At 46.1% G+C, this 26,153-nt stretch overlaps 1 protein-coding gene across 1 annotated transcript in view; it reads left to right on the plus strand.

Moving 5' to 3' along the window:
• The window catches only part of FAF2 (Fas associated factor family member 2), a 362,642-nt gene that overhangs the window by 57,829 nt on the left and 278,660 nt on the right, over window positions 1-26,153 (plus strand). Inside the window, exons 2-3 of the mRNA XM_069651461.1 lie at window positions 9,474-9,542; window positions 9,866-10,000. Of these exons, the coding sequence (XP_069507562.1) occupies window positions 9,474-9,542; window positions 9,866-10,000 (204 nt within the window). The remainder of the gene's footprint in view (window positions 1-9,473; window positions 9,543-9,865; window positions 10,001-26,153) is intronic.

The raw sequence follows: 26,153 nt of genomic DNA on the forward strand, positions 1-26,153 counted from the left end.
CTGCTCATTCAAAAACTTAGTACTTCAAGAGCAGCCGGACCAGACAGCATCTCTAATATGGAAATAAAAAAAAATAAGAAAAATGGGGAGAACTGATTTTCCCAAATTGTACGAACTAAAACCATTTCGCGATCATGGAAAGAAGGGATAATTATCCCATCTAGAAAAAGGGTGATCGGTGGACCCTCATACCTACCGCTCTATTGCCCTCCTAGACTCTATAGTCAAATTATTTGCCATGTTACTCCTGAGGAATCTAAAGAGGTGGGATCATAGGGCAGGTATCCTGGATCCACAACAAACTGCTTTTCTGCCAGGGGTAGGAACTGCGTTGAATATCTTTATATTAAGCCTGCTGAAGCAGAGGGCTATAGACACAAGACCCAAGTCTCTCTGGTTTATCGACCTGGAGCAGGCTTTTGACACAGTTTGCCGTGGTAAGTTATGGAAAAAGCTAGAAGCACAGGGTTGCCCAAAGGATTTAATCGAGGCAATTCAAGCCTTATACACGGACACTTCAATCCGGATCCGTTTAACGAGAGAACGTCTAATATCAGCTAAGATAAATGCATACTGCGGTATAAAGCAAGGCTGTGCCCTGGCACTCTTTCTATTTGTCCTTTACATGATGGATATGAGAGAATCTCAAAATGAAATGCGAGCATGCCCCCAAAAATAAATGGGGATCCCATTCCTTGGATATTATACGCAGGCAATCTGGTCTTTATTGACCAGACGTCTATCGGTCCGCAAAGACGTCTGAACACTTGCCAAGGCTTCCTAGAAGCAAATCAAATGAAGGCAAATGTAAACAGATCTAAAATCCCTAAAACAAAAAAAAAGACGCAGCTACAGGGAAAGACAGTACTGGTCCTCACGGACCGCACCACAGCCATGCATTACCTGAACAAGCAGGGGGACACTCATTCTCCGGGGCTGTCAAAACTATCTTTGAACATTTGGAAGTGGGCTCTCAAATACAGGATGTTTCTATTAGCTCAACATGTTCCAGGGGAACTCTATCTTCTAGGGTATGTGCTCAGCAAGACTTCCCACTGCCCTTAGAATACGAATGGCGACTACACGAAGACCTTGTCTCCAAAGTTTTTGCAGAATGGGGATTCCCAGAGATCGACTTGTCCGCAACACTGGAGAACTCACAATGCCCAGATTATGCCTCCAGGTACCCCCAGAACCAATACAAGGGGAACAGTATATGGGTAGCATGGTCAAGGAAATTTGTTAACGCTTTTCCCCCGAACTCCCCTACTCAACAAGATTGTGCACAAGATGCACCAGGAGCCAGTCACCATTATATTGGTGGCTCCATTGTGGGCGCGCCATGACTGCTGTGCCCTTACAACATGTTGTCTCAGGTAGGGGGAGAACACTCCAGCCATGCCCGCAAACTCTCAACTTAGTGGCCTGGTTCCTGAAATCATAGTTTGGACATCTCCAGCTTCCTCAGAGATGTATGGATAGACTTGGAGAAGCAAGAAAACCTAGCACCAGACATTGCTTTCGAGGGGATTGGGTCCTCCGATGTATTCCATATCTATGACAGTAATCACCGCAGCTGTGCTGCGGTGATTACTGTCATAGATATGGAATACGTCATTGGACCATCCCATCGAAAGAACGTTACCAGGTAAGAGTAACTTGTTCATTCCAATAAATGGAAGCACTCTGTCATGTGGTGTAATCCCAAGGGCATCCATCTCATTGAATGTTCTCCTACTCGTGTTGTATTATACCTGACTCGCCTACTGGACTCTGGTCTAGTAGTCAATTCCCTGAAGTTCCACTTGGCTGCACTTTCAGCAACCATGTCCCAGCAAAAAGTGTAATGGTGGAAGATCCCAGTAATTAAAGCTTTTATGGAAGGGGTTAAGAGAATGCACCCCCCCATTTCTAACCCGGCTCCCGGATGGGACCTAAATGTGGTATTAACCAGACTTATGGGGGTCTCTGTTTGAACCTATGCACAGAGCAAGCCTCAAAGCACTTACTTACAAGTCCGCCTTCCTAGTGGCAGTCACTTCAACAAGGAGAGTCGAGTCGGAAAACTGCAGGCCCTTTCTATTCTAGACCCCTTTGTCACAATTCACATAGATAAGGTGGTTCGGCGCACTCACCCACGGTTTGCGGCCAAATTCATTTCAAAGTTCCACGTGAACCAGTCTAAAGAACTGCCTACATTCTTCCAGAACCCCACCAACGTGGCAGAAAGAAGCCTGCACACACTGGATGTGCGCAGGGCATCCATGTACTATCTGGAAAAGACCAAACCACTAAGGAAAACAAGCCAGTTTTTCGTTTTAGTGGCAGCTGGTAGAGAAGGGGACCTTGTCTCTAAATCAGCCATCTCAAAGTGGATTGTCAATTGCATCATGAAAACTGCCCTCCAAGCCTGGAGCGCACTCTACGCTGGGGACCGGGGCTTCCATAGCATTCATCGCAAATGTTCCCCTCAAATCCATTTGCAAAGCGGCAACCTGGAGTAGTTCTGTACACACCTTTACAAAACACTATTGCCTAGATACTCATTCTAGGTCTGAATCTCAGGTGGGGCAAGCGGTACCAAGACATCTTTTCACTATTGTTCCTTCTCACATCCCACCTGCAGCGCTGGGTACTGCTCGCTAGTCTATGCACTGCTCGCTAGTCTATACACAGCATGTGATTCTAAGCACATTCACAAGCATCAGAAATCCTCCATTACTCACTGTAATAGCATTTCTGATGATTAAATCTGCTTAGATTTACATGCACCCACCCTTCCTCCCCGCTCAGATGGAAGGAACATAGACTTCTTATTGCTTTCTCTTTTCTGTGCTCACTCACGATAGTTGTAAGGCTCCCTCATGACCGAAAAAATACAATTGGAGGGACCTTGACGCGTGAAGGTTTCTGGGTAAACTACACGTCACATTAGGGATAGTATTACAGGCACTCCTATGTCGACATCCCCTTTCGATCCTCGAAAGACAAGCTGCAATACTCTGCGGTTACGACTAGATGTCGGGACTATATGCACAGCATGTGAATCACAGCAGATACAATCAGAAATGCTATTACGGTGAGTAATGCATGTCGTTCAGATGCAGTAGCGAATGCTTTCACATTAAATATGTGAAGGCTGGGCCACCTTTTTCTTGGGACTTGGACTCTGTCACCCACACTCCTCCTATGCGCTATCAGTCAGCGCTCTAGATGAGATTTTGGAGTGGGAGTATTTTCCTTTCCACATCTTTCAATTTATTTAGAGTAAACAATGTTTTTTTGTCCTTCGCAAGACAGTAAAACGTATCAGACGTATCAATTTTTGCATAAAATTCATTGTTTTGAAAACATTAGAGCACAAACTGTCAAAGTTATCTGGCCTCAAATGTAAAAAATGTTTTCCACACGTAATACATGTGTGCTACTTTGACCCTGGAGCTCTGTTAAGAACTACTAGAGATAAAAGCATTCATGAATGGAGCCTCTATTTTACCTGCATTACTTACTCTGCCTCTAGCTCTTACTATTGCTGCCCGGCATTACATTTTTGACACCGACTCCATGCATTTACTTTTTTACTATGCTAGTTTGTTCCCCATGTGTCACATTTTGATGCTCTGTGTCTCACCATTGTGTTCCTATGCCATCCTTTGCTCTGTTTCACTCACTGAGCCTTTCCCTGACTACTTTCTGTTTTTGTTTTGCTGTCTCAGTTGCCATCATTCCTCTTCCCATGTCATGACATGACTCTGGCTCTCTCCTCTCTCCTTTCTCATTTTCTCTGATGTGGTTGGTACTCATTTTGATTATATTTCTTACATTGCCTATTCGGTTATCGACCTGCCTATACTCTGCCTTGATTTTACTATTTCCATCTCTTACTTGCTGTTCTGGTTATTTATTGTACTCTCAATTTTGTTTACTCTGCTTCCATCTCTCGCTCCCATTTTGTGTCTCCCTATTATTTACCTCCATTTTCTTCACTGTCTTGGTTCTATCCTTGGTCCCTCCTTTTCCTCTTCGAATGGATTGTGTCCTCCCACGTATTCCTCATCTTGTGATAACTCGTTATCGCCAGCTTCGCTGCTTCGGAATTTTTTTTCCAGCAGAGGGTGCTGTTCTCGAGGCCATGGTGTCGATTGTCCCTCGACAGGCTCCGTACTGTTGACTTCACTGATGGTATAAGTAGCTCGTGCCGCGCCCGTTGGCTTCAGTTCCGTTTTTCCGATTGCTTCGCTCTCGTGAACGGCGCTCTTCGAGATTTTCTGTCAGAAAATGTCTTCATCAACCGTTTTGACTCCCAAGACAGGGTTTAAGAAGTTATCGACTGCGGGTCGAAGATGTCCATCACGGATCCTCACCGTATCTGTCTTTGGTGTCTGGGTTTGGACCATCGAACTGGCGACTGTGGCTCCTGTCCGTCAATGACGGAGAAGGCCCTCCGTGAGAGGAAAAGTAAGTCAGCGGTGGGGCGGGAGGTGTCAAAGGCACTTCGAAGGCCTTGTCTAAAAAAAACATAAGAAATCGTCTGATTCAAAAGAATCGGGACGTCATAAAAAACATTCAAAGAGATCCCGATCTTGTAGTAGGTCGAGACAATCTTCTTCGTCGTCTTCTAAAAAGGAGACGTAGATCTCCATTGTCATCATCCAATACATCGACCGAATTGGTTTGATGCCCAACAAGATGGGATTCCCCTTCAAAATGGGAGAGTTTTAGAAGAAAAATGATGCAGTTCTTTGAGAACGCGGCCTCAACCCCCTCAAAGAAACCTCAGAAAAGCCAAACCCCGGTCGCTCCACAGGACGACACGGGGAAGTCGGTAACTACGGTGGTAAAACCCAGTAGTACCCATAAAACTCAAGTCGACAAATCGTCGAGAGATCCTCAAGGATCGAGTGTTTCTCCGATCCCTCATAAAAAGCAGAAGTTGTCGAAGTCGAGTGCAACTTCGTCTACTTCATCGGCGCCGACAGCTTCGACAACGAAGCCTATATTATCCTCGATGCCCTTATCAAAGGCTTCGTCGAGTGTAACGAAGATTCCTTCAACCTCTTCGAAGAAAACACCTATTCCTTAGATGAAAAATCATGAGGAAGAGAGAAGGTTTACACCTTTATCCAAGTCAGATATTTTTAGGTCCATGTCTTCAATGTTTGAAGAATCTGGCTCAGAGGATGAAGATGTCACTCCTTTTGGAGTAAAATATGGCACTAGACAAGTTCCAGAGGAACTTATAAACCCTGAAACTAAAATGAGACCTATGTGAAACTCTGCATTCTGCTAGTGGTGTTGACACATCACCTGAATTGGAGTTTGCTGCACTTGATCCTGCAGAACATGCAGACTCAGGGTACAGGAATTTGATGAGTAGGATGATAGAATATATGGGTTGGGGAAGGGCTTGAGGCTGTTTGGTAGTAAGGCTGATGACAGCCTAGAAAAAACTACAGACCTCAAAAGCGGCAAATCCCTTAGTGCCTCCATGCGACAGCCTCAGAAACCCTATTCGGGCTCATTTTCCTGGAGGGGTAGCCCTTTTCGATACTACTCTTCTGTTGGTAGAGGAAGAGGACAGGCTTTTCAAAAGGGCAAAAGGAATGTCACTCGTGGTGGATGAAGAAAGACTAGAAAGCCATCATCCAGAATGGCATCTATGCCCTCAGCTGCTCCTGCAGCCGCCTCCAAATCGCTCTGAGGTCTTATAATACAAAACACCAGTGGGAGGCAGAATCTCTCAGCATCTGAAAGAATGGCGGGGGCATTACTTCAGATGCTTGAGCACTGGAAACAGTAGCTCACGGTTACTGCCTTCCCTTCCTAAAAAGACCTCCCGATCATCCACCGGGAGCCAGCTCTACCAAAATTCCAGACCCGCTCCTTTTGCAGGAAAGTTTAACCTTGCTAGAGAAAGGTGCAATAGAACATGTACCTGTAGCAGAGGGGAACAAGGGTTGGTACTCCCCTTATTTTCTCATCCCAAAGGACAGAGGACTGAGACCCATTTTGGACTTAAGAAAATTGAACAAGTTCCTCAGGAAGGACACGTTCAAGATGGTAACCTTTTCTCAGATCCTTCAGGCTCTCAAACTCCAAGACTGGTTGGTATCATTGGACTTTTAGGATGCTTATTTTCATGTGGCAATCCATTCCAAACACAGAAAATACCTAAGGTTCGCAGTTGGCGGTTCTCACTATCAGTTTTGAGTTCTGCCCGAGGGTTTTCACCAAGCTGATGGCGGTAGTGGCAGCGAGTCTCAGGAGGGGGGGGGGGTTCATGTCTACCCCTATCTGGATGACTGGCTGATCAGAGCACGTTCTCCAGAACAAGCTCGGGAACTACTATCGATCACCTGTCACTTCTTCCACAACCTGGGCTTCTCACTCAATTTCAAGAAGTCCCACATACCATCCCAACAACTCCAGTTTATCGGAGCAGTCTTGGACACTTCCTCGGGCAAAGCCTCGCCGCCCGAGGTAAGAGCTCTCCACATCCAGCAGTTGGTAACAAAATTCCAGAAAGTCCAGCATCTGCCGGCCTTCGATTTTCTGAGGTTGCTCGGCCTCATGGCTTCCTGCATCTTTCTGGTGCCCGAGGCCAGACTAGGAATGAGATCCCTCCAATGGGCCCTCAGAACTCAGTGGTCCCAATTCTCAGGGAATATGTCAGATCTTCTGCAAGTCCTGAGCGCAGTGGCTCAGGATCTACTGTGGTGGGCTTGCAACAAAGACATCCTCAAAGGAGAATCTTTTTGGCAACCATGGCCGGAGAGAACAGTAGTGACGGACGCCTCACTCATGGGGTGGGGAGCTCACACCAACGATCTGACAATCAGCGGACTCCATTGGAGTCCAAACTACACATCAACCTATTGGAGCTGAGGGCAATCAGACTAGCGCTGAAGGCCTTCCTGCCCTCCGTACAGGGAAAGAATGTCCTGATGATGACAGACAACACAGTGGCCATGTACTACCTCAACAAAAGAGGAGGCGTAGAATCACTACCTCTGTTCAGAGAAGCGATGCAGCTCTGGTTCTGGGCAATGAGAAGGAATCTCTCAATCGGCAGTTCACCTAGCCAGAGAGCAGAACATGGTGGCAGATGCTCTGAGCAGGCAGAGCAGTATCCCACGAGTGGGAGTTAGCTCAGGAAGTCCTTCTGGAGATCTTCGCCCTTTGGGGAACCCCTCAAGTGGATCTGTTCGCAACCACGGTAAACCGGAGGTGCGATCAGTATTGCTCAAGGGAATTTCCCCGAGAGGAGCTCTAGGAGACGCATTCGTAGTGGATTGGGATTTTCCCCTGCTGTATGCGTTTCCTCCAGTCCCCGTGATTCCTCAAGTAATCAGGAGGTTTAAGTGCAGGAAAACCATGATCCTAATTGCCACGGACTGGACCGGGAGGACGTGGTACCCGGACCTTCTGGACATGTCCATCTGCCCTCCAGTACGTCTTCCACAAAAAGAGGATCTTCTCTCGCAAGAGGAAGGTCGTGCTCTCCATCCAGAGGTCAGGACACTCAACCTTCATGCATGGTTTCCGAGAGGTTGAGATACAAGGATTGGGATCTTCCGGATGACTTGGAGATTTTGCTTTCGGCCAGGAGGCCAGAAACAAAATCCTTGTACCAGTGTCATTGGAACAAGTTCAGTGACTGGTGCAAAGATGGGGATGTGGACCCTTTTCAATGTAGCACGCCAATAGTGCTCTCGGTCCTATTACATCTAGCCAATCTGGTGCTCCAGATCGGGACAATCAAAGGATATCTTGCGGCGCTGTCCATTTTTAAGCGCTCCTCGGAAGGTTTCTTACTTTAAAATACCATTAATAATAACGTTCCTGAAAGGACTTACAAATGTATATCCACCAATACCATTTCATGTTCCAACTTGGGATTTAAACTTGGTTCTTAAATTCCTAACATGTATACCATTTGAGCCTCTGCACTCTTGTCCATTGAAGCTTTTAACACTAAAAACTGTCCTCCTGGTGGCATTAACATCCGCCCGCAGGGTTAGTGAACTACAGGCTCTCTCGTAAACCTCCATATACCATATTTTACAAGGACAAGGTTAAACCAACTTTCTTACCGAAAGTAGTTTCAGACTTCCATTTGTCACAGAAAATTGTTTAACAACTTTCTATCCTCCTCCTCCTCATTTGGGAAAACGAGAGGAGAGATTACATAGGCTGGGCCCCAAAAAGGGCCCTCAGCTTTTACATTTCAAGAATGACAAAATTACATCAAGATGACCAACTCTTTGTGGGTTACACAGGTCGTAAATTGGGGTTAGCAGTGACAAAACAAACTATATCCCTCTGGATCATTCTAGCTATATTGGAATGCTACAGATTAGCAGGAAAAGACCCACCGGGTGGGCTACGTGCTCACTCCACTAGGGGAATGGCTACTTCTGCAGCTTTGAAGAGGGGAGTCCCTGCAAAAGATTTGCTCGGCTGCAACATGGGCATCAATGCATACTTGTATAAAGCATTACTGCTTAGATGCCTCCTCCAATGAGGGGTTATTTGCCAGAGCGGTACTTCACTCTGTCCATGAAAACAAGAACTAGAACTCCCACCTCCAAATTGATCACTGCTATGGGAGTCTATCACAAGATGAGGAATACGTGGGAGGAACATCCAGTCGAAAGAACGTTAGTTACAGTCGGTAAGTAACTTGTTCTTGATAATTCCTATTTTGGCATGTCTATTCAGAGATCGAAATTGCGATTCTATGAGCAGGAGCTAAAACCAGCCCCTGGTATTGGGGTTGACCTAGCAGGTAGGAGCTATCTCGAGCAGCAGGATTGGGCTGATAGTGTGACACAAATCGAACTGCCACAAAAGATTTACTTGTTGTCCCTTATGTATGATACATTATGTATTAAATGTCTTCTAGGAGTTTCTAATGCTTCTTCCCAAGTACAGTCTATGCCATATTGGTATCTTCGTATGGGACCTGTTGACCTGGGAAGCCAAACATTTGTTTTGGTAGTAAATGGTGTCATGCTAACCAGCCTCTCCGAGGCTAGAAGCAGGAGCTCCCAGCATCAAGCAATTTTGAATTCTGATATTATGGTCTCTGTTCGGTCTACTCCAATTTCATGTTTCGTGGATAGGCTAATGGACCTGAAAGGCTGGTAGGGCTATAGCAAAATGTTGCCTGACGTGGAAGGCATTTTCCAGCATAATTTTCAGAGACGACTGCTTCGGTGGGAATAACATTTGTCAGCATGAGTAGGCTTTGAAGCCCAAAATTACTTTGAAAAATGTAAAGAATTGTGTTTAAGTCTAGGTTTTAACCATAGGTAGTTGTGTTTACGGGTCTTCTTTGACTGGGGTGCATTCTTTAAAACTGAATACAAATTTCAAAGTTAACAAAGTGCCATTTTATGTTGTGGGCTGGAGTTTTGTAGGTACAGTACATGAAAGACAACCTACTTTCTAATACATTTTTTAATCCCCAGGATTTGACCGGCATTGAATCTATGGAACAGTGTCGTCAGACTTTGGAGCAACACAACTGGAACATTGAGGTACTGCTTGTTCATTGCATGTTAAGGGAGTCAGCAATGCTGCAGGTATATCCAATTGAGAGGGAAGATTTTTGTCTTCGGATATGAGACATTTGCTCACAGGTGTAATTGCCAATATTATCCCCCTTTTATATTTGAAGCCAATGCTGCTCAGGCCAGCTGTTTTTTTTTTCTTCTTAACCTCCCTTTCCACGATTCTGATTTTTCACCAGGGTTCCTCATTTGTATATGTCTCCATGTTCCTCGCTACCAATTTCTTCTGGCTCATAACTTTTCAGGTCCTTCTAGATGAATTCCATCCTATTCTGTTAATTCTTCTGCAGGCAGCTGTACAGGACCGACTTAACGAACAAGAGGGAGTCCCCATGGTGTTCAGCCCTCCTCCGGTCAGGCCCCTCATGGTGAATACTGCGGACCACAGGGTTTACAGCTATGTTGTTTCCAGACCGCAGCCCAGGGTAAGCAATCCTTCTCCTGTCCTCTGTGCATAGAAAGCACCGCTCATTGGTGTGGCTTTTCTTGGACGCTGGGCTTTGTCAAAAATGTATTCTTTTTTCTTTAGTACAAATCTGTCTGGCTCATCACAATAATGGATATGAAAAAGAACATCCTTTTTGTCAAAGTTTCAAATTTGAACGTGAGGCTTGTGTAAACGCGCAAGAGTTTCAGATGCCACAGGCGTATACATGTTGCAGAGCTAATTTTAGAATCTTCCAACCCCAAAAGGGTGGTGGTCGGAAGCGATTATGGTCTGGAGGAAGAGTTCCACAGAATTCATTTTTGATTACAGGTTTTGGCCTTCTAATTGAGTAAGTTAACTGGCCCTGTATAGAAGCTTTCTGCAATTAGTTGTTGCTGTACATTGCTTGGTAAGAAAAGGGGACGAAGAGTGTTGTATGCGATGTTGGTAGAGGTAGATGTGAAAGCTTGTGGTAAGTTCAGGTAAAAAGTACCTGGGTCCTGTGCCCTAGTGCTTTTCCATGAGTTTGTTGGATTTTTGGGATGTGTTCCTCCGCAAGGACTAGCTCAAGACACAAGTCAATCCCAAGACAGAAGGCTGTTTTTGCTTTGGGTGATAACTATTGATGTGGGGGGTGTATAATGGGACTGTTGAGATTGAACTTGGCCAAAGGTTAGTAATTATTGTGCAGAATTGGCTAACCTTTTGTGGTTGTCGGGCCTGTGTGTAAGTGATTAGGAGATTTTAGAATCAAGTCGGTTATTCTAAGAGTACCAGTAGATGAACTTTGGGCATCTTCCATTAACAAAGTAGTATGAACCTGCTGGCAAAGTAGTGAAGCAGGCTGGTCAGCGGTGCCATTTCCTTTATGTTGAGTCTGACCGTAATGAATCCATTTACAATGGGTTAGCTGTTGATGCATATGCATCCCTGGTAATTTCTCATAGTTAGCAGTGTGGCGGCTTCCGCTGACTGAACCAGCGGTGGGGGGAGGGGGGGTTGAGGGGGTTTATTAAGGTTGGTTTCCGGTGCTGCTCCCATGAGGTTGTTTGCTTGTAGTGGTTTTCTGAAGGTTAGGTGGTTTTTGAGAACTATGTACGTTTTACTCTTCTGTTCTTTGATTATGGAGTTTAAGATAACTCCATAGGCATCTTTTCATGTTACACAGCACCCTCAGTGCAGTGACAGTTAGACTTCCCAAAGGATTAAATACCTTCTCTGGGATGAACTGTTTCCCAGAGAATGTAAGGTTAAATTGACTTTACTAGTCTTTTTAAATTCCTAGACCCAGCACACACTATCTTCCTATAGAGTGCTGGAGAGGGTTACCTAGTATCACCTGTGTCTAGAAACTCATGTAGCAGTCAAATGATATCCGTTTCTATCGAAATGGCTGGTGGCAGTGGTTTTACAACAAACTACCATGATTTTTCCCAACCGCGAACATCAGTAGCTAAAAATTGCAGGAGCCATGTTTTTCAAGATGGCGCCTTAAGCCCCTTTCTTTAAACAGGTCCCGGTCTTCTTTTTTCGCCATTTCTTTTTGGAAAGGTCCTTCTAGTGTTTGTCTCTGCGCGCCAAACCAGGTTTGGTCCCTTTGTTTCCATGCCGGGCTTGAGGACTGAAGACCGCCTCTGTCCCCCGAGTGTCTGGGGTGGGCATGAAGTGAGGGAGGTGCCCGACACTCCCTGTGCTTAGTCTCCTAGGAGATCCAAATGCACTCTGGCGTGATTGGCTGACTGTCCGGCAAGAACAGCCACCATGCTGGCGGAGTGGCAGCTAGGCTGGAATGAATGGGAGAAAACTGTTTAAAAGGCAAGTGTCCTGGACTGGAATGCAGAGTCCGCCGCTGGAATGAAAGAACCAAAGACAAGAGGACGGCTGCTGCAACTCCTGGACCGTTGGTTTGCCGGTGAAGCCCTGCTAAAGGTCCGACTTGCCAAGTTCATCTTGACAGTGAAGCCCCTTCAAGGACGACTTCTTCCTTTGAGTTGGTGGGAACAATCAACTTGTAAGCCACCTGGATACCGTTCTCGGATCTGGTTAGGGTTAACCAGGGGGAAGGACATCATTTTATGTGCTTGAATTCCAGCTACTCTAACTGAAGTGACTCAATTTTGTCAGCCTTTTCCTACGATCCCATGCAGTGCAGGCGTCCCCTGATATCCTCCCTCTTGTCCCCACGACTGAGGCTCAGGAACAGTGAGATCTGCAGGAACTGCCAGGAACCAACATCTTCAGCTTCATATTAAGGTACTGTGCCAACCCGATTGAGAGAACGTCCCTCTCGCAGTGATTTGTGGAACTTTCCCAACTTGCAGGCCTAATCAGCTTGTGACCCAACATGATTCTTTTTCGTACAAACTACTTATGAGAACTTTGGCAAAGACTTTACTGTTTACTTCAAGAACTGCTCTTGCTTATTCAAGACACTAGTCCATTGACTTTGGCCTAGGCATATTGAACTGAATCGAGTCCTCTAGTGAACTAAAACTATTTGCACTGCCTAAAAGTATTTGTGATCTATTCTGCTAACCTGTGCCTTTTTACTTCAATTGAAAGTCACTGAAATGCCATTTTGCTCCTATTTCAGGGGAGCCTAATTTGTTCAGAAACTTATTGGTTTGATATTGAAGTGTGTTTGTGTATAAGTTGTTGCCTCCTTCTAGTGAATGTTTTCTAAATGACTGTGCAATAAGTGTTTTACCAAGAAACCTTGAGTGTAAGTGTCTACTTGAACCACTGTGACTGTAAGACCTATGTGCAACCTCTTCTACTGCTCACATTCCCTCCTGCCTAACACTTAACAGTATGCAGTTGAATTGCAGAATTCTTGACTATTGTGATGCATTATGGGACCCTGTTGTAAAAAGAGCATATATGGATTCATAAAGTTAAACAGATTATCTTTTATCGGAAGTTAGTGAAATATGCTGAAGTAATGTGATCATGTCTTTTTAGTCTGAGGCTTATGCTGCCTCCTGCGCTTTGGACTAAAGTCAAAGTAGATATCCAAGCAGTCTCGAGCAAAGGCTATTGGCTTAGTCAGGTTTGATAGTAACAGTGAGATGACATGACTGCCATGGTCCTCTGCTTGAAGGTTAAGTAGGGTATAGTTGGGGTCCGCAAATGAGTGCATAATAAAAAACCATGTACTTAAAAATGGAACACAAGCCGGGGGGCAAGAAGCAACGCTGTTTATTACACAGCTGGGTGAGCACAAATCAAACCGAACAGTGAATTAGCTCTGATCGAGAGGCTGACATCTGAATGGACTATGAACAGTAATATTCCACTATTTTATTTCTTGTTAGAAGTCCGAAGAAACTTGCAAACTTGAGCATGTTTTCTGTGCTTCCCAGAGATTTGATTGGTTTGGAATCTCCTCCTCGATAGTGAAAACGTCATTCGAGCAAACAGTTCAGTAGTTTCCCTATCACCTCGCCTCCCCATGTGGCAACAGATTTTATTCACAACCCACACCAAAACATCTTGTTAATGAAGCAACATTTGTGCTGACTGCCGGAAATTTAATACACTGCCATTGGTCAGCACCATTGAGAACTGGGCACAAGACACCCTGCAGCTGATGAGAAAGAGGACATTCACACGATGCCTGTTAGATAATGACTTTCGCAGACTCTGGTGGATACTTTGGGGACTGGCCACCTTATCAGGGCTAAGGAACTTGGCGTCTGTCCTCCCAGGAAGGCCACTCCGTTCAGTGTTCCCTTCCCACTGCTGCTTGCTTATGGGCATCAGCGGTCATGTGACGGGCCCTGCTACTGTGCAGGGTGGCTTGTTTAGCTGACCGCCCTGCAGTTTCATCACCCAGTTCCGGTTGTGTTGAGCCACCCCCTCCTCCGCACATTCCTGTTGCTGTGGTTATGTGTTTTAAATAGAACATTCCCAGATCCAGCCTGCCCGAGGGATTTCCCACTATGCGCATTTGTGATTGTGCCATTTTGTCCCTCCCTTTGTTTAGCTATTCATAGAGCAATGTTTTGGACCAAGTTTACATCCAATTTATCGCTACCCTCTACCATTCCCGGTGAAGTCCTTTATGCAGTGTGTCTGTGGCTCAGAGTATCTGTTATTCCCCATGTGACCATCCCCACTGCATCTTTACTTCCGCAGTTGGTAGGTCTAGCAACATATCTGGAGCTGAACCTTTAACACAGCCCCCGACTGCCCCCCCCCCCCCCCCAAATGCCCTTTTCATCTCCTTTTCCTGAAAATATTATTTCTTCACGCTTTCACACTGGGGTGTTTCTCACATAAAAACCTCCTTGACCTGCATTTATTGCATTGCCATTGCATACCTTTTCTTGTGCCAGTGGCATTTACACCACTGTATGATCAGACGACCGATGCAGAGGACGATGAGGATCGCGACGAGCAGAGGGACAGTTATCTTAAACATAGCCACAAGCCAGTTGGGTGCCCAGGCGAAAGACTAATCCAACCAGGATGCTGATGAAAATGTCTTGTGCCTCTTATCATTCTCTCGTGTATTCTTATTTCTTCTACCGCCTCTGTGATCGTTCCATTTGTAGCGTCATTGGTGGAAATTGCATGAGCTCCCTATTTTATGACACACCCCTCCGTCCGTTGCCATCATGCGATTGAGAATGAAACTGTTTTGGAGGGTCATCAACCGTAGAGCCTGTAGTTATTCATGCACCGCGTTGAGTCACTTTTCAGTTGGAACAGTTCGTAGTGGCTGATCTGCAGCTGTTTTGCATTGGCTGAGTGTGCACCCAGGTACCAGAAGAGAAGTAAAGAAAGCGGATGCTGAACTGAACGGTTTCAAATGAGATGGAATGTTCTCTAAGCTCTTTGTGGACTCTGCTGAGATATAGCTCCTACTGGACCTCCTCTTCCTGGTTACCTTATGTTGGTTTGTTTTTCTGCTGCCGTTTCTCCTTTGAGGTGGACAGCCCATTGAGTGGTATCAAATCTGCATGGATCACCACTGTCTGGTTATGAAGAGTCACCAGTGCTCAAACGCCCTTCAAATCTGGTGGTAGTTGGGTTTCTGCTCTGGCTCTGCACGCCCACCAAGTGTCCATCACAGCAGCAGTCGCAATGTCCAATTGTCGTCCTATAGCTGGTATCGAACCCCAGCATTATTGTTCCGTTGGCTCTAAAACACAGAGAATATTATCTGTTTTTTTTGTTTTCTGGACGTGTTTTAGTTTATTCACGTTAAAGCATGTATAATTCTGTTTCAGATGTTCTTATATTTACCATTTATGTTCTTTGCGACCCTTTCTTCAAAGCCCACCAGCCCTTCTGCATGGCACTGTGCCATCCCTCTTTTCCATTGTGTAACACCGATCCCTGAGTTTGCATCAAGGGCCTGGTGTGGCACGAGGGCACATCATACCCTGTGGAGGTTTTACTGTACGTTCTTTTATGGATAGTGGCCACCTGTTTTCCCTTTTGGGCCCCCCTCTGTTACATATTCCAGAACCATGTGCTTGTTTTTCTCCTCCTGGGCCGTGCTGTCCAGTTGTATAAAGTTGTCCTCGTACACCTCCTCCCCGATTAATCCATTTTACGTCTACCGTATGTCCCTTGAACATACCCCAAGTTCTGCACACGGCCAGATGTACCAGACACCCTCTTATCTCTTGTGGCAAGAATTGCTTTGGTGTCCCTGTGAGGTTTGCGTCAGTGAGCACACGTAGCAGCTATCATTGGTGCACCCGTCCCACTTTCTTAATTTCCCTATACCATATAGTTTCTGAGGCCAGGTGTACTCTTTCATCTGACAGCGTTTAATAATTCCAATTTGCTGGCCATACTTCGTGTGTTTCCCTATCACCACCAGCTGATGGGCTCAATGTGTCTGTATCCAGATGAGATGAAAACCGAAAATAAAGATGCAGAACAATGATACTTTTACTTTTGCCACACTCTTCTCATCAATCCTAGCCCCTTTTCTTTTTCCTTGTCGATCTTAATTGTGGGTTTCCTGTAACCTTATTATAGTACAAGATGTTCATGTAAATTGGGTTATACTTCCCATCAACGTGCACAATGTTATTTTATCTTACTGGTGTGGGTGGTGAGAGGATTACTTCAAACGGACCTCAAAATTGAGGATCTTTCCACTTTGTTAGTGTTTCAAATGAGGACCCCCCTCACCTCTACCCCCCCCCCCGATAGTGTCTGTGCTTGTGCAAATGCTTGTGCACTCTTCAATGTTGGTTGGCGCTTGTAGAATGCTGGACCTTTTGGGAAGCAAAGCACAATTGTCACCTCAGAATTTTTAAATTTCCTTTTCAAGGATTTTTGAGCTAGGGTTAGCATCTGAAATTGAACATGGAGGGACGGGTGCATGCTTTCTCCTTCCTGTTACAATTACATGCAGTCAGGTGGTGATTCTCAGAAGGTGTTACGGAGGGCGAAGAGTGCAAGAGGAAGGCAAAAAAGCCAATTTTGACACCGTATTTGTTAGCTTAGCAAAGCGCTCTTTTCGTGAGCCATTTATCATTCACACAATTCCGTTCTCCTGCGGCTGGTAAACTGTGCAAAGTTTGTGTTCAATTCCTAGGAGACATGTTATCTCCTCAAAGAGATTATTGGCAAAGTGCTGACCATTATCTGATCTTATCTCTTCACATAAGCCCCATTTTGGGAATACTTCCCTCACTTAAACGTTGTTGCAGATTTGGCATCCTTCTTTGCACAGGGTCCCGCCAAAGTGAAAATTGACAGACTGCTGCTATTAGTTAACTGTAGGAGGGGGCGCATCTCTTGCATGTTGACATGCAAGTGCCGGAAGGGCCTGTCTGGCCGTGGTATCGTTCCCCCTCAAGGTTTTTCAATGTGTGACCAGATGCACTGTTTGCAAACCATACAATTTCCCACAAACCCATTTACTTGCTCATGCATGTTTGGAACATACCATCCCTCACTCAGCTCTGTTATGCTGTCTTTGGATGCATGAGTGGGGAAATGCAGCTGACCTAAAGCTACATTTAACAATGTTTTGGACTTTCCTCCTAAAGTAGCGAGGTGAGTGTGTTTGGGAGCCTAACCCCTTGCGGCCCTCATTTCGCCATTTTAAGTTTAAAAAATCGCACCCCCAGGCGCTGCAGCCCCAACCCCCTTTGTCCACTTTCCCAGCCAACATGCTCTTGCCTTATCCCTCCTGCCTCCCGACCCACCCCCCTGCTCTGATTGGTCAACAGCCCGTGTTGCCCAAGCCATAACTACACTTCCCAGGGCAGCCCTCTGCCCGTGCAGCCCCAAGGCAAATGGCGGCTCAACGGAGGCAGCTCCAGATCGTGTCCGCAGGGGAAGCCAGTGGCCAGCCGTCTACCACCATAGTAAGTGTGAAATGCATGTGGAGAAGAGCAATTACTCTACTCCAAAAACCTCTGCCTCTTCATATTACTCTACCTTTGAACTGTGATTGTTAATATGTGCCACACTTAAATGGAATTGTGAATGTCAGCATGTGCAATTGGTTATCATGAATACATATATGCCACACCTTGATGTAATGGTGAACATTAGCCTGCGTCGCATCTAGATAGAATTGTGCTTGTTAGCATGTCCCACACCTAGATAGAAATGTGAATGATAGCATGGGCCTCACTTAGAGGGAATTGTAAACATTAGCCTAAGTCCCATCTTGATAAAAATGCTATCGCCAACATGTCCCACACCTAGATGGAATTGTGAATGGTAGCATATCCCTCAATTAGAATTGTACATGATAGCACGTGCCACACTTAGAAGGAATTGTGAATGGTAGCAGTCCCACACTTTGATGGAATTGTGAGTGGTAGCAGGTCCCACACTTAGAAGGATTTGTGAATGTTCACATGTGCCACACTTATATGAAATCATGAGCATTAGCCTGAGTCGCATCTGGATAGAATGTGAATGTTAGCATGTGCTAGCATGTCCCACACCTAGGCGGAATTATGAATGTCGGCATGACCCACACTTGGATGGAATTGTGAATGGCAGCATCTAATGCCACACTTAGATGAAATCATGAACATTAGCCTGAGTCACATCTAGATAGAAATGCAAATATTAGCATGTCCCACACTTGTGGGAGTTGTGAACATTAGCCTGATTTGCACCGAAGATATAAATGCCAATTTAATTATTGGCATGCCCCACACGTCTTGCTGTGTACCCTGCTTTCCTGTTCCCCATGCAGTTATTTAGCCCTATGCCCTGCCCTCCTGTCACTGTAAGCCCAGCCCCCTGTCACTGTCATGTGTCGCTGTGTTCCCTGCCATCCTGTTCACATGCCTGGTCTCTGGCGCTTTAAAGAACCATCCTATCACTACGCTTACTCTCTACTATACACCATCACACAAGTAGAACACAGCTATAACCCTGACCAATTCGGCCAAGCTGTTCAAATACAAATACTACCCGAGTATCACCTCATCACCCTAGTAAAACGCAGCTAGCCGATGCCATTTCCAGACATAAGCATCCTTCAGGCCTAACACAGCCAGAACCCAGTCTGGGTGTCCACCCACCAGACTGCACACATCCAACTGATGTCTTCATCACCACACCTAACGCTAGGATGCAGCTACCATCCGGCAATTACATCAGCTGCACCCACGGACCTACGACACTATTCTCTCTACTGAACAGAACTGCGGTTCCCGAGGGTGTTCAACCTACCAGCGCTTTGAGATCATACCAATGATATATAGAGCGCTATAAAAATGCCAAGTAACATAACCTCACAGGCTTTCCTGTGCTATTCTGCCACCAAATCGGGCATGTTGATTACAGTGAACACCCTCTGTGAATTCATAATTTTCTTCTTTTGGCACTTCTGCTTGCAATTCTATTGTGTATGGGGATCATGTTGAAACTTTCCTCCCTTTCCCCTTCCTCTTGGTACCTCTGTCACCCCCCCACCTCCCCCCGACTGCTACAAGATCCTCTCTGCCCCAAGATCCAACCAGCCTGGTGGTTGGAGTAGCCCTGATCTTCCCAGAGTGGATTCCTGCCTCTATCATCCCAGTCCAAACATACTCCTCTTTCGAAATGCCTTGTCTGCAAGCTCTCTATCCTGGACACTCACCGTTGCAACTCTCTAACGACCCCCTGGTCAAATTACTTATTTTCCTCTCCAATTGGGTTGACCTTGCCACCTCTCTCCTGGCCTCAACCACTCAACTCCTCCTCCTTGGGGATCTCAATATCCATCTTGATTCTCCCTGTTCCTTATCTGTGCTTTTTCGTCACCTCTGCAATTCACTCTCCCTCTCTATCCTCCCCTCTGGCCCGACTTATTCTGCTGGTCACACACTTGATGTCTTGATCTCCTCTGGCCTCCCCCTCACTATTCCCCTCATCACTCCTCTATCCTGGAGTGATCATTACCTCCTCTCCTCCCATCTGACATCTACTCCCGCCAAGCCCTCTTCTAGACTGCCACCCACCTTCTCAGACATCCGACCCATGAAGCGTGTGTCTATAGAGGCTTTTGCTGCCACCTTATCTCCTCCTCCCCCACCTCGGGCGGTCCTGCACCATGACACAGCCCTGTCCCAGCTCTACTCTAACTTTCCTACCCTTGATGTTCTTGCCCCCGTCATGAGGATTTGTTTGAAGTCTAAAGCCAAGTGTAATTCCTGGTATGACTCGGACCTAGCTACACTTAAACACAAGTGTAGGGTCGGCTGAGAGGAAATTTAAGGCTTCCTGCACATCCTCTGACAAACTGGCAAGTCGCTTGCTCCAAAGGCAATATTGTCTCGCTGTCCACTCCAAGAGGAGAGCTCACATTCAAGCCTGCATCTCTGTGGCATCTAACAACTCGCCGAACTCTTTAATATCTGCAAGGAGCTGGCCAACCCTACTGCAGTCTCCACTCCCCCTCTTGCCTCCCAGGCTCTTTGCAATGACCTTGCCGCACACTTCAAATCCAAGACCCACGACATCTTGTCCACCCTCTCCTCCGAGCCCCCTCCCCCCTTCCTGGCTTGCTGACCCCCCTCAGCCAAACCCCCTCCCCCTTTCCTCAGCTCTCCCTGGATGAGGTTGCTAGACAAGTCCAATCTATGAAAGCCTCATCAAAACCAGTCCACCTCTGTTGCTCTAAAACTATTAAGGACCTCAATGATACCCTTGCTCCGGCCCTTGCCATTTCTGCAATCACTCTTTTGCCACTGGATCCTTCCCATCCCCCCCCTTGAAGCACTCCCTTGTGCATCCTCTCCTCAAAAAACCCACAGCCGATCAATCTTGTCTGGCCAACTACTGCCCTATCTCCATCACTCCCTTTTTGGGTAAACTCCTGGAAAAGCTGGCCATCTCCCAACTTAACCTTCTTTCTGACTCTGTTGGCTCTCTACATGACCACCAATCTGGATTCAGAGCTGCCAGAAGCACGGAAACTGCTCTCCGGAACATCCGTGAAGACCTGCTCTCTAACACTCAATACATCCTCATCCTTCCGATCTCTCCTCTCGACAGTCAACAATGCCATCCTGCTCAATCGTCTCCGTGACAACCTGGGTATCCCAGATCAGGCTCTGGCCTGGCTGACCACTTTCCTTTCCGATCGACCCTCCCAGGTGTCACTTGGGTCCTTCCTATCCACCATCTCCCGCTCTACCTGTGGTGTTCCTCAGGGGTCTAACCTCTCGCCCTAGCTTTTCAACCAATACCTGGCAACTCTCGCCTACTGCATTTCCATTTTCTGCTCAAACTTCCAGTGCTATGCTGATGACACCCAACTCGTTTTCAGGCTTCCTTCAGCTACCTCCTCACCTTCCCTCATCTCTGATTGCCTAACCGCCATTCAAAATTGGTGTTCTGCCAACAACCTCTGTCTCAATGTCAACAAACCTGAGATCCTCCTCATTGGTACACCCCACCATCCTTTCCCCTCACTCTCTGGCGGGCCTCCCTTGGCACTCCTCCTACCCCTACCTTCAAGGCCAAGAACCTCGGGGTCATCTTTGACTCCACTCTCCTTCTCCACACACATCTGAACTCTCTAAAAAAAAAAAAAAAAAAAAAACCTTACTTCACCTCCTTAGAGGTACGCTGCCTTTCCTCTCTTTACCCCAGAAACTCACTGTCTCCCAAGCTCTGGTTCTCTCCAGGTTGGACTACTGTAACAGCCTCTTTCTAAATCGACCCGCCTCCACTCTTTGCCCTTTATAACTAATCCAGAACAGGGACTGCACGACTTGTCCTCGGCCTCAAGCCCTGGGATTGTAGCTCTCCAGCTCTGAAATCCCTTCATTGGCTCCCAGTGGACGCAATAATTAAATTTAAAACCCTTTGCATTGTCCACAAGGCTTTCTGCGGTCTGGGTCCAAAATACCTTCAACTATCCCTCCGTAAATACCTGCCTTCGCGAGCCCTTCGCTCCTCACTTCTAACCCCCTCCGTGTCGGTTATTTAAAAAAAAGAGCTGGGGGCAGATCTGTCCTCGGCTGGGGCCTCCCTTTGGAACAGACTACCGACCACTCTGAAACTTGAGGAGAACCATCTGTTCCAGAAGCACCTGAAGACCCCCCTCTTCGCTCCTGCCTTTGCCCCACTTCTCCCCTGCTGATCTGTCTAGGCACTGTGCACCTGGCCACCTCAGTCCTTCGGGCCCAGGTACCTGCTCACCTGCCTGCCTCTCTCATGCACTGCCTCTGGGCCACCCTCAGCACTGGGATCTATATCTGTACCCATACAGTTCCCCACTTCCTCTGCACTTGTCAGATATACCCTATCTGACTAATCTTGCATTTTCCTCTTGTCTGGCTGCACTACCTTTCTCACTGCATTATTTATTTCCACTCATTTATTCTGTGCTCATCTGTTCTGTACTTTCCACTCTCCCCCCGCCCTCACGTACTTTCCCTTTTCCATGCACTTGCGCCTTCTTAATGTCACTGGGCCTAGTAAGATTGCATTTTTTCCTCCCATGTTCCCCTCCCTTTGCTTAGTCGTGCTCTGAAACGCCTGTTTATGAGCGCGATAAAAAATAAAATGTCATATTATCCCTCCCCCTTCCTCTGGTAAATATGCTGCTGCTTTTGCTGCTCGTCAGCCATTTCGTTCCCCTTTGATACCCAGTCTTGTTTAGCTGTATGGGCGGCACATTATTTTATTGCCGGCGCTACTGGAGCTTTTAATTCCTCAATTCCTTTAGTTGCATGTTGTGCAGAAGAACCATCACTTCCTTTAAAACCCTCCTTTTCCACTGTGCCACTCCGGAATGGATAGTTAATGTGACATAGGCAGAATCGTAAAATATATTTGCTGCATGCCCCTCCGTCTTTAGTGCACATATCGCCACCAATTTTGCTGCCTGTGATGAATAACTACAGCTGAGCCGAGAACCCCAAGAAAGGGAAAGGGGTATTGGAGAAAATAACAAACGAGATACAGCTGACTCGCAACCTTCTGGTAGTCTCTGGTATCTACAGTGGAAGACAAATGTGTTTTTAATTGCATATACATAATATGTTACTACTCTAATTCCACTATATGCTAACTCACTTACCTACTTAACCTCGGCTATGGCTTAGCGGTTCAGGGAATGATGCCTTTATAGTCTTTGGTTATTTAAACTGGTGTTCTCTGTAAATTGGATTTTCTTTAACAAACTGCTAAACATTGTGAAACTATGCGGCTACCTAAATAACAATCCATAGAATCAATGGGCAAAACTTTTTAGTTTCCTGGATTGCCCCTTAATGTAGTCCTTTCTACATCCATGAATAAATCTCGAATGCTCCTTTGCTAAAAAAGCTGTTGAATCAAGAGCTGCTTTACTAGTCAATGAGTTTGTCTATTGGCCGGTAACTCTTTAAGAATTGAAAACCAAACACTTGTAAGTTACACTTGTTCCAATGCACTCATGTGGTAGTAGTTTAGTATTTTGCGCTATGGACGACCCACGCTAACTGCCTGCAATCCTGCTTTGCTTAAACACACACGCGTATGAAATCTGCCACTGCTGCACACCGCGCCTTTTATTCGCGCAGACTGAAACTTTCCTTAATATCTTTCTGCACGCTCGCACAGTGTGTACTTTTAATGGCACGAGTCGCGCTCTTTTCAATACTCTGTACCCGCGCTCGCTCCTCTCATTTCACGGCATGCACACTTAATGGAGCAACACACGAGGTGTTCACCAAGAGGTGAGCACGATGTTCGTGTTACAATCCATTCTTGCTGCACCTGTGCTATATTGAGCACCCCTGCCCCTCGCCCAGACCGCAGGCTCACTCCTGCTCCCTACCTCATTTAGTCCGACGAAATCGGACGCACGCCACCATAAAATGGCCACTCCTTGTGTTGCCTAGCAACATCAACCTTCTTCGAGGCACATCCGCCTGCCGGGGCCTACCAGAGAAGCGCTGCAAAGAAAAGCGCCTGTTTTGACCCTGTTTGCGCACTGTGGCGCTCGTGGGGCCAGCCCCCTTCCCCGGCAGGATCAAAAGACCCGCACTGCTGTGCATACTCACCCCGGACCTTGATTAAACTGAAAGATCTGCTGATGCCCGCTTGGACACTCATGTACCTAGTACTGCTCATTCCATATGCGTATGGCGTTCATATATTAACTCTATAATGTGTGCCCTATATTGCTGATCTCAACATCTCCGTTGCATTTAGCTATAATAAGCCCATTTCCCCTACTAGCATTGCACAAAGATTGCAAGCTCACTACCCTGCCCACTCACCTGCTTTCTTAACTGTAAAACTTCACAGAAACGCATGTAAGATTGCATTTACAACCAACCCGCCCACCCAATAGATCACATGTATCTATCCATTGGTACACAGACAGCCAAGTAGCACTCTGCTAACATGTGTACCTCCATTGCTGACTTTTTCCTGCTTTAGCGAACTTTAGGATGTCTGTACATGCATACGTTATCTACCAATGTTTAGCTTTACCCACGTGCTTTAGCAAATCTGCATTTAAGCGGACTACAAATGCTTATTAGCTATCAGCTAATGGTCAGCTATTCTTGCCTGCTTTAGTAAATTTGCATTTAGGTTGCCTGTACATGCCCAACAGCTATCACAGTGCTCACCTATCTTTGCCTGCACTATCAAAGTTTAGGTTGCCAGCATTTCAAGCCACCAACACTAGCTTACTATGTATATAGCACTATTCTACACAGTTCTACTCAGAACTATCCTCTATTTCACCACCCTTCACGACATGAACTTATCCCAGCCACAGAACCAGCTACCTCACGGAAGCGTACCCCTGGATCAAGCCAACATGGCCACTAAACCGTGCAGCCTCCAACAGCGAAACCTAAGACTCTGCGCCAGACTCCCAAGAATTTATGATCATCTATCTAATGCCCAACCCACCTCTTATGACAATAGGCACACCTTGCATACCACCAACACTCCATCACACACAGACAACATTGGCATACACGAACTCAACAGTCGAATCTTTCATGCAATACTCTGCAATCATCTGGTCACGGCAGCCTGCTTCTCCCATGAAGCAGTCGCATGGATCCAGTCCTTCGTAGATAACAGGACAATGAGTTTTCTCTCCTCTACCAGCTGCAGACCCCGCACCTATTTCATGCGGCATACCCCAAGGATCACGTGTATCTCCTACCCTTTACAATATTTTCACAAAGCCCCTTTTCGATGATCTAGACGGTCTAGGTATCGCCTACACTAACTATGCAGATGATGCACAGATCCTCATCCCGTTGACGGGAGATTATGAAAAGGATTTGGCCTTTGTGAATAGAATCTACCTCATCATCCAGGCATGGATGGCCTCCCACGGACAATGCCTGAATGATGACAAAACTGAACTCCTCATTCTAGGCACTGCCTCCAACATCAAAAAACTAGGTCCCAACTATGACCCCTTTCATAATTGACAATAATATCATTACTGTGGCCAAAGTAGTTAAAACCCTCGGCTTCTACATAGACTCCACGCTTACCTTTGGTAAACAAGTGAATGCCATGGCCTCAGCCACCTCCTACACCTGCAAGTTAATTAGAGCAGCCAAGCCTTTCCTCTCACCTAATAACTGCGTCACTCTAGCAAGGGCACTAATCCTGTCGAAACTAGATTACTGCAACGCCCTCTACATAGGTAGTAATAAATACATCGCCAAAATACAGACACTTCAAAATAATGCCCCGAGAGCCGCCCTAAACTTCCCTAAAAACGCCCATATATTGGACCTCAGGAGATCTACTAACTGGCTCTCCACAAAAGACAAAATCCTCCTTAAAACAGCATCTCTTGCACACAAATGTCTTAACCACGCAGCCCTGCAATACCTTATAGACAGATTCACCAGACAAACAGCCTTTCGCCCCTTAAGAAAAGCTAACTCCAACCTTCTGTTAGTACCCAGATTCAAACTTACTAAATCTGGTGGGAGCAGCTTTGCTGTTAAAGCAGCACAATATTGGAACTCCCTTCCCCCTGCGCTAAGGGAAGATCTCCCGTACCGGCAATTCAGATCCAATCTGATTCAATGGCTAAAAGAACATGATGCCTAACCCCCCCCTACTGACACGTGGTTTCTTATGTATATTGTATATTTACACTGCTTTATTTATGTCACATGTAAATTCTTGTAATTTATTGGATATACATCTTTGATTCCTTGACTATACATGCCTACAGCTTTGTAGCCATAGCTGTACCTCCATGTTTAATCTGTAACCTAAGTTGAACAACCCTCTTTCTGCCTTCGCGCCCGAATACCCCTGGGTCTGGTGCGCAATACAAATAATAAAAAAAAAACAAACACATTACGGCGCACTCTGTAACCCGCGCCTCTTATTATCGACGCTGCAGGAACATTTAACGTTTGCGCTCGCACACCTCACGACTGCCTTGCGCGCTACGTTTTCCCCAATAATAGCTTTTAAAACTACGTTGCAGGGATTTCTTTACATGAACTGTTTCCTGCCTTAACCTTAAGTTGCTTTCTATTCTCACGCGGCGCTGCCATATAAGTCTTTTCAAATGTTAGTCACTAGTCTCTTGGCACAACGCACGCTAATGAAAATTCTTCAGTAACAATTATTTACACAATATATATACAGTTTTCAGTAAGCTGTAGCTTCTTTTACAAGAAGAGACTTCCTTCTCACTTAACTCTTCAAGGTGATCTCTCTCCATTACTTAT

Source organism: Ambystoma mexicanum, chromosome 3p, assembly GCF_040938575.1.
Source record: "Ambystoma mexicanum isolate Mex_15411 chromosome 3p, UKY_AmexF1_1, whole genome shotgun sequence".
In the NCBI taxonomy this organism is placed as follows: Eukaryota; Metazoa; Chordata; class Amphibia; order Caudata; family Ambystomatidae; genus Ambystoma; species Ambystoma mexicanum.